This window comes from Triticum aestivum, chromosome 2D, assembly GCF_018294505.1.
Source record: "Triticum aestivum cultivar Chinese Spring chromosome 2D, IWGSC CS RefSeq v2.1, whole genome shotgun sequence".
NCBI classification, from domain to species: domain Eukaryota; kingdom Viridiplantae; phylum Streptophyta; class Magnoliopsida; order Poales; family Poaceae; genus Triticum; species Triticum aestivum.
In genome coordinates, this window is record NC_057799.1 from 559,577,304 (window position 1) to 559,586,975 (window position 9,672).

General features: G+C 49.7%; 1 protein-coding gene across 1 annotated transcript in view; it reads left to right on the forward strand.

The window, feature by feature from the left end:
* Positions 1–4,106, forward strand: part of LOC123055923 (WAS/WASL-interacting protein family member 3-like) — a 112,519-nt gene extending 108,413 nt beyond the window's left edge. Inside the window, exons 2-4 of the mRNA XM_044479730.1 lie at positions 2,802–3,227; positions 3,303–3,353; positions 3,479–4,106. Coding sequence (XP_044335665.1) covers positions 2,802–3,227; positions 3,303–3,353; positions 3,479–3,752 — 751 coding nt within the window. The 3' untranslated portion in view covers positions 3,753–4,106. The remainder of the gene's footprint in view (positions 1–2,801; positions 3,228–3,302; positions 3,354–3,478) is intronic.
* The last annotated feature ends 5,566 nt before the right edge of the window (positions 4,107–9,672 follow it).

Consider the following 9,672-nt stretch of genomic DNA (forward strand, 5'->3'; position numbering starts at 1 on the left):
TGGGCGCGAGCACCGATGGATTCAATCTGTTGGGCAGCCAGAGAAGCACACATAGCACCTGGCCTGTGTTTGTGTGGATGTACAACCTTCCCCCCTGGATGTGCATGAAGAGGAAGTACATTCACATGAGTATGCTAATTGAAGGGCCGAAACAACCAGGGAACGACATCAATCTGTATCTGGGGCTGCTGAAAGAGGAGCTAGACATGCTGTGGAAAATGCCAGCCAATACGTGGGATGCCGCAGCGGAAGAATATTTCCCTATGAGAGCCGCACTGCTCACGACGGTGCACAACTATCTCGGTTACGGATATGTCGCGGGGCAGGTGGTCCACGGATTTTGTGCATGCGTCAGGTGCATGGATGACACAATGTATCGCCAGCTAGATAGAGATCCCGGGTCGTCGAAAACCATGTTCATGGGACATCGAAGGTGGCTTCGTGACAATGAGTCATGGAGAAAACGCAAGGATCTGTTTGATGGTGAAACCGAACCCCGAAGACCCCCATGTACGAGGAGCGGCGAGGAAATAGACGAGCTGTTGAAAAATTGGAAAGAGTGCCCACCGCCGGGAAAGAAGCGAAAGGCGCCAGAGCCGCTGCTGAAGGTATGGAAAACGAGGTCTGTTTTCTGGAACTTGCCGTACTGGAAGATCCTCCGTGTGCCTCACAGCCTTGATGTCATGCATATCACGAAGAACGTGTGCGAGAGTTTGCTTGTTACCCTGTTCAACATGCCAGAGAGGACCAAAGATGGGCCGAAAGCAAGGGCAGACTTGCAATCAATGGGCATCAGAGAGGAGCTTCACGCAAAACGCCCTAATGATGATGATGATGATGAGGCGAAGGACACGGAAAGTCGCCGCAAATGCAAAAAGGCCAAGAAGATCGAATATGACTGCCCTCCTGCGTGCTTCACTCTAAGTCAGGAGGAGATCGAACAGTTTTTCACCTGCCTCGTAGGAGTGAAACTTCCTTACGGTTACGCGCGGAAGATAAGCAGATACCTAGACTCAGTGAAGCAGAAGTTCAGCGGGATGAAGTCTCACGACTGTCACGTGCTGATGACGTAGATACTTCCAGTTGCAACCTGTGGGATCATGGACGCGCACGTCCGTGAAATGCTATTTGGCATATGCAACTTTTTCGATGTCATCTCTCGGAAGTCGGTTGGCGTGAGGCAACTCAGAAGGCTACAGGAAGAGATCGTGGTGATACATGCGAGCTTGAGATGTACTTCCCGCCCGCATTCTCCGACGTTATGGTGCATCTGCTGGTCCATATCGTGGAGGATATCATCCAACTCGGGCCGACGTTCCTGCACAGCATGATGCCATTCGAAAGGATGAATGGTGTCATCAAAGGATACGTTCGCAACATGGCACGTCCAAATGGAAGCATAGCCAAGGGCTTTTCTGACCGAAGAGTCCATCTCCTTCTGCACGAATTGCCTAGGCATCGAGAACCCCGTTGGTCTGCCCGTCAACAGGCACCTCGGCAGGCTCACTGGATGGGGTCACCGCGAGGGTCGCCGCGAAATGCATGTCGACTTCAAGGGTCGACTCGCCGACTTTGAAAGAGCAAACCTAGTCGCGCTACAACACATAGACGTGGTCGATCCTTGGGTGGTAGAGCGCAAAACCTTTATTGAGAAGACGTACAATGACCGAGGCCAACAGAGGACGGATGGTGATATAATCAAAGAGCACAACTCATGTTTCACGCGTTGGTTCAAGGAGAAGCTTCTGTCGTACCCTTTACATGAGGATTCTTCCGCGGAAGAAAAACTCATATTTGCCTTGTCACAGGGCGCCGAGCACAACCTGATGACCTATGAGGCGTACGATATCAACGGCTACACATTCTAGACCGAGGAAAAGGACATGAAGAGCGATTATCAGAACTCCGGGGTAACGATGGAATCCTACACCGGTAACGACAATGACAGATACTACGGAAGGATCGAGGAGATCTGGGAGCTGAGCTATGCTGGAGAGAAGGTCCCGATGTTCCGTGTTAGATGGGCCAAGAGCGTCCTAAAAGAAGACTGGTATTTCACCACCATGGTTATACCCGATGCCAAATCCAAGACCGCGGGCGCAAACGTCACCGCGAAAAATGAGCCATGGGTACTGGCTTCCCAAGTGGACCAATGCTTCTTCATTACCGACCCATCAAAGCCCAGTCGTGTTGTCTTGAGGATAGGCAAAAGGAACATCATCGAAATGGATGGATTCGCTAATGAGCAAGACTTCGACAAGTACGGCGACCCGAAGATGGAAGATGACGACGATGATGAAGTACCATACACCACAAGAAGAAGCAGGACCACCCTACCTAAAGGACGTCCGTTCAAGAGAAGAACTCAAGGTGTTCCGGGGCTAAATTATTCAACTGTGAGAAAGAATGGCAAGAAGATTGTGAAAAGATAGCTAAGATCGAATCACGACGTGTCGGTCACGTGTGCGTGTCAGTGGCAAGCTCAATTATTACATGCAACTAAATTATTACATGTATCACTTGATATCAACCATGTCATCTAATTCTAAATCTTTGCACAATGGTTTTATCACTTCATTTGCATTTTCCTTTTCTTTTATCTCAAATCTTAAATTATTACATGCAACTAAAAATCCAAAAAAATAAAAAAATTGGTAATGGCGCACCAGGAGAAGGTGTGCCATTGCTATCACGGTGTTTACAGCACACCACTAAATGGTGCGCCATTGCTATACCAATTTTTATGGCGCACCCCTAAAAGGTGCGCCATTGCTAACCCTCCCCCCACTAAAATATCCAAGACAACCCAGCCGGTCGTCCTTCTCCCCAATCTGCATCTCGCCCCTCGCCTCTCGCCACCGCCGCCGATCCCCTTCCACCACCACCGCCACCGCCGCTGCTCTTCCAGCTCCGACCGCTCCCACCCCGCCGCTGCTCCCTCCGCTCCCGCCCCGCCGCGCTCTTTCAGCTCCGACCGCTCCCACTCCTCACGCCCGCGCTCTTCTCCCAATCTCTGCCCCGCGCCGCCCAAAATCGCCCTGCACCCACCGCTGGCTGCGGCGCCACCCGCCCCCGCGCTGCAGATCCACACCTCGCCACCTCCCTTGCGTAGCACGAGCTCCACCGACCAGGCCCTCCTACCGGGCGCCGCCCCGCTGCCCCTCGCCGTCTGCTAGGTTTGAGGTCACCGGGCCTTCTCCGCGGCGCTACCTTCCCTCCGCCGGCAGGTACATCTCTCTCTCCCTCACTCTCTCTCTCTTTCTCTGTCTCTCTCTCTCACTGACCGGCCATGTTCTCTGCAGATCCGGTTCGGCTCCTTTAGCGGCATGGTGCTCAGCTCCTCCAGTGCTAAGGTGAGCGGCAACATGTTCTCTGTACACCGTTTGGGTTCAGCTTGCATCTTTAGTACATAAACATGTTCGGTTCAGTTTGCATCTGCCCATACCAGTAGAAATTAATAAGCCAAATAATGTGCAAGGTGCTCCAGCGGCAAGTTGCCCCTGCTGATCTCCTCCTCCTCTGCAAGGCGCTCCAGCGGCAAGGTGCCCCTGCTGATCTCCTCCTCATCTGCAAAAACAGCAGTAGCAAACCAGGGCTTGGTTCTGCTCCCTGCCCCAATTGCATCTTCAGGAACCTTCTCATCTTGCCAAAAAATGTATGCATGTCCACTGATTAAGACATGGTATATTAGAAAGGAGTGGCCAGAGCACACATTTGTTTCTGTTATGGAAATACAAGTGTTGCCACTGTAAATACAAAAGGAGTGGGCAGAGCACCTATTCTGCATGTGAATTATGTTTAGTCGCAGTTTGCAAGTTTGCATGTGGATTATGTTTAGATCTCAAGTTTGCAAGTTTGCAAGTCGTTCCCCAAAATTTCAGGGGCACCACAACTGAACTGAGGCTCCTTCAGTTCAATATTTTGTGCAGGGACAAATAGTTACCCCTTTCTCCTGAAATGTTGATTAATTTCCGTTTTGGTTGAGAATGGGGCACTCCTAGGTCAATAAAATTAGCAAAGGTCATGCCCAACTTTCTTGACCTAGAAGGTGCCCGATTCTCAACCAAAACAAAAATTAATCAACATTTATAGACAATGTTATTTCTACAAAGCAAATATTTCTAAGTGGCTTTTATAGTTTTCCCTTAAGTTGAAATGCAAACTATTTTTTCTTCCTGCAGCAAGAGCAATAGTGCACTTAGTAGGATAGAAAATATATAACCTGCAATAGTGCACTTAGTAGGATAGCAATAGTGCACTTCGAACAATCTTTTGGGTAAAGGGGTGTTTATAACCTGTAATGGGAAAATATATAGGATAGAAGAATAGATACTACCCTGATCTCATCCAATAACTCTAGTAGCCTTTTTTCCTATTTAGAGCAAACGTGGCCGACAACGATGAGGCCGTCGGTTCGGGCAAGGCATTCTGGGAGCTGTCCCAGGAGATGGAGGAAGAACCTCACCGCTATGAGGACACCACGGAAGACACCGATCCCAACTACACAACCCCTAGTGGCGTCGGGGATGACACCACTGATGGTGCCGCCGGGGATGCCACCACTGATGATGGCAGCGAACGCATAGATGGCAGCCAACCGAAGAGGCAACGGAAGGACCGGCGCCCGAACGTGCTCGGCACAGTCAAGGAGGAATTTACTGAAGTGTCCTCCAGTGGGCATCCAACGGCGCCCAAAGAATTAGTCAGTGGGTATGCAGGACAACTCGGGTGCATTCTCCGGAGCACCGTCTCGATCAACACCGAGAACCTAAGGCATCGTGACCGAGGGAACTTGCGCAACCTCCTCTTCACGAAGCTGCACGAACGATACAAGTTCCCCGGTGACTTCGCAAACACACGCCTCTCAGGGAATAAAGCAAACAATACCGCCCTCACTAAGATGAGCACAACCCTGGCTACTTGGAGAGCCGCGGTGAAGAGAAGGATTCTAAGTGGTGATAGTTATGAGAAGATGAAGGAGACAAATCCTTCGATCAGCGAAGCTAACTACCTGGAGTTCAAGATCAAGTGCGAGAGCAACGCATCCGCGGAATCAAGTCAGTAGGGGAAAGATATGCGGGACTTGAATTTAGGGGTCCACAAACTCGGTCCCGGCGGTTACAGAGTGGCGGAACCTAAATGGGACAAGGAGGACGCGAGCGTGCCGAGCAAGGCCTACCGCCCCTCTTCGATAAATACCATGAAAAGCAGACCAGGAACTATGTCAGGGCCCGGTACAAGGTGGACCCGGTAACAAAGGAGCTTACCACGGATCCAAAGGTGAAGGCGCTTGAGCTTGTTCAGGTAACGAATACACCCCCGCGTAATTAGCTCCATATGGTTGCAATCTAATTAATGAAGCCAAATTTCTAAATGGTTCACGTTCCTTCCGCAAGAAACTGAAAGCAGTAGCGCGGGGTCTTAGAGCTCCCCGTCTGTCCCTTGGGACACCACTTTAAATAGGGCGTTGAACGTAATGAAACACAAGGATAAGTTCAGTAAGTCGTCGTCAGCTGGTCGTGTGGCCGGCAAAGGCTTGTCCATGAAATGGTCGGAATGCTATAAGGCTAGGCAAAAGGAGAGAAAGAACAGCTCGGAAAGCCAGGAGCGCGAGGTTAAAGAACTCAAGGCACAAGTGGCGCAGATTCCGGAGATAGTCCAGGAGCAAGTGCGAGACCAAGTGGGTGCGACGATCACCGCCATTATGCCTTCCTTGCTTGAGGGGCTGCGGGGGTGGATTGCGGGCGGCCAACAGGGGCCGCCCCGATTCGCAGCTTCACGGGCAGCAACTCGCACAACGCGCCAGCATTGGTGTCTCCGGCGGAGGCGGCATTCGTGTCTCCGGCGTCGGCGCCGACATTTGAGCTTAATGCACCCGGGTGTGGGAAGAATACGCCGGCTGGCACCTCGGCAGCAAGCGGCCCCTCCGTCACTTGCACGCCCGCCGTTGGCGGTGCCTCGACATTAGTCGAGCTCGACGCCATCACGGTAAGTAAGCCTCGGCCGATGACTTCATCTCCTTGCCTTTGACTAGGCATCCCTGACGCCCTACATGTTTTCGTAGGGCGCCGCCAACGTTCCATGCACACTCCTGCACTTCGTGGATGGCGAGTTGATTGATGCCGCCAAGGGTTCAACTGGTTCGGGTGCTGCGGGGCTTCGACGACTTGTTACCTCCGTATCGACCCCCTGGGGCCGACGAAGATGATGTGATGACCCTCAGCGCCTTCTTAAACTGGTCCATGCTTTGGACGAAGAGCCAGATTCGTTTGGCGACGGGGGACACTACCCCAGAGACAACACCGCCAGTTGTGCCGGTGCCAAGCCATGGCAAGACCGCCGCAACGCTACCGCCGTCAGCTAATCCGGACATGCATATGGCACAGGATCCAGACGACGACGACGGTACATTTTCCAATGTCGATAAGTACATGAACGAACATGGGTACGGTGACGAATTCTTGGGGCCTCCTTCTCAAGAACCCAACCCTGCAAAAGACGATCGCGATGTAGCTGGTACCGCGGAGAAACCCAATTGCAACAGGCATCGTCTAGCATTCAGTTCTCAGGAGACGCCTCTAGCTGCCGCCTTCACCGAGACTCAAATAGCCGAGGTGCGAAATATTATCAGCCCCAACACACTCAAGAAGGTGGTCTCTGAGCATAACTCGATCCCATTACAGCAGAAGAAGCAGAAGGGACGGAAAAGAAAAAATAACAAGGGTGCGAGCCAGTCGGCACCGAGTACGATCCGTGCTCAGGACGGGCCACCAATACCTAAGGATATCTCGAGGAGGGTGCATGTGGCGGGTAGGCCGATGCTACCGACTAATCTGCTCAATGCTGCAACCAGTGCTATGCGGAGTCTGCATGACAGTGTTCTTTCTATGGAGAAGCGGCGTCTCTCGAGAATGATGTGGCATACCCGGTTTTCGTGGCCAAGGTGCCAGAGGGCAAGGGCTTTGTCGATAGCACCATCGGGCGTATGATCGTCCTGCGGTTTGATGACATCTTCGCTATGTTTAACCTTCATCCGCTGCACTACACCTTCATTCGGCTATTTTCGCTCAGTATGGAGATGCGGATCATTAGAGACAAGACCCCGGACATCGTGATAGTCGACCCCTTCTACATGCGTGCCAAGATCTTGGGCAGCGCTGGGGACCGGCAAGTCGCGAGTTCATACCTCGAAGGCGTCATTCTGGCGAACCCAGATAAGGATAACTTTCTCGTGCCTTACTTTTCCGAGTAAGTCATCCCCTCACCGCCCCGTAACATATGATTTCTTAGATTTCGATCGTTCTTTTTTTTCTAACATTCCGTGTTTTGTGCAGTGACACACATTGCACACTCATCCTCTTAAGCCCGAAATATTCCATGGCCACATATTTCGACTCGGACTGTCAGTCGAAGAAAGACTACACAAATATCAAGAAAGTTCTTGATGATGCTCTCCCCGGCTACGCCAAATCTGGAGGCACCTTCAGGAGGCCAATTTGTAGGTACGGCAAGCACGTGTTCACCCACGTAACGGCGTTCCCCTGCGTCAAGCAGCCGCCTGGCAGCCAGAAGGATGCCTACTACGCCCTCCATCACATGCGGGCGATCGTACGGGACCATAATCACCTTATGCTACCAAATAATCTCAAAGAATGGGCCGCACGCTTGTCGGCAATCCAGGACGAGGACATCAGACAAGAATTCTTTCGCATCCAGTCGGAGTTTGCGGAAATAATCTATCAAGATGTCCTTCGTACCTCGGGGCAGTTCTACCTCAAATATCAACCGTCCAACAGTGAAATAGAAACAATGCTACAAATGCAGGCTGACAACGACCGCACATTCATGACCATCACGAAAGACGGCGGCTTCATCCACGCTCCGGTCCCTGAGTCGAGTCAGAAGTACCGATGCTATGTAGTTCTGAAATATCGATTAGCTCATGTTGTAATTAAACTTTAATGAACTTGTATGTCTCTTTAGTTTGGACAGTCGTTCAACTTATATGTAATCGATGCTATTAATTAGTAGGACCATGAATCGTGCTATTAATGTGTTGCTTTTCTCTTCCGATCCTTTTGTTGCATACTTATATATTGCTTATATATTATCTGTGAATTGCTACTAACATTTTGTTTGTCTAGTGCATAGAGATGCCGTCGTATGTCGTGTACGAGGGTGAGGTTCCCGGAGTCTACGACGACTGGGAGGAGTGTCGGAGACAGGTTCACCGTTTCAGCGGTAACAGTTACAAAGGGTACACCACTAGGGCGGAGGCGGAAGCTAGATACGCGCGCTATCTAGCGGGAGAGAGGAGGGAGCGGAGGAGGAACCGGATGAAGATCAGTTTCATCGCGATGATGCTCATCGTGACTGCAACCCTCTTCTATGTGATGGTAGTTTAGATATCGACTTGTAATGTGAAGACAAACTCGCTACTCGCGGTCTCGAGACTTGTAATGTTCTAACTTTGTTCGGTATTTTGAATTCGGAGACTAATATGATGAATTGTATTCGAAGACTAATCTTCTATTGTATTCGATAAATCTGCTGTTTATATGTTGTGCTGTTTATATTCTATGTTGTAATGTATTTTGTAACCTATGCAAATATCAGAAAAGCGAAAAAGAATAATTCCTAATATTCAGAGTAGTGGCGCACCATATTGCACTTTAGTGGTGCACAGAAATAAAAACACCAGTGGCGCATTATCTAATAGTGCGCCATTAGTAACCCAGAGCACAAGGTACACACGGCCCCTTCGAGTAACAGCAGTGGTGCACTTCTGGGCCTAGTAATGGCGCACTTTAGCTGCGCCATTAGTGTCTGGGATAGTAATGGCGCCCCAGGTGGTGCGCCACTGTTATGTAGATTAACAGTGGTGCACCAGGCGTGCGCCATTACTATTTATTAGTAGTGGTGTCATAATAGTGGCGCACCTATAGTGCGCCATTAATAGCCAAAATAGGTGCGCCACTAACAGCCTTTTTTTTCTAGTAGTGAGCCCATCGTTGAAATATACATGCCAAGTTCTATAGTGAAAAATTCCCACTAGTAATATATGAAAGTGAAAAAATAGGAGACTCTCTATCATGAAGAACATGGTGCTACTTTGAATCACACATGTGGTAAAAGGATAGTAACATTGTCCCTTCTCTCTTTTTCTCTCATTTTTTTTGGAGACTCCTCTTTTTTTGGAGACTCTTTTTCTCATTTTTTTCCTTTTTTTGGAGACTCTTTTAGCATCTCTATTTTTTTATAACCTCACATGGGACAATGTTCTAATAATAATGATCATCACACTTTTATTTACTTACAACTCGATATTACAACTCGATACTAGAACAAAGATATGACTCTATATGAATGCCTCCGACGGTGTACCGGGATGTGATATGATCAAGAGTGACATGTATGAAAATTATGAACGGTGGTCAAGCCACAAATACTATGCCAACTACATGATCATGCAAAGCAATATGACAATGATGGTATGTGTCATAATAAATGGAATGGTGGAAGTTGCATGATAATATATCTCGGAATGGCTACGAAAATGCCATAATAGGTAGGTATGGTGGCTGTTTTGAGGAAGGGTATGTGGTGGGTTCAATGCACCGGCGAAAGTTGCGCGTTACTAGAGTGGCTAGCAAAGGTGGAAGGGTGAGAGTG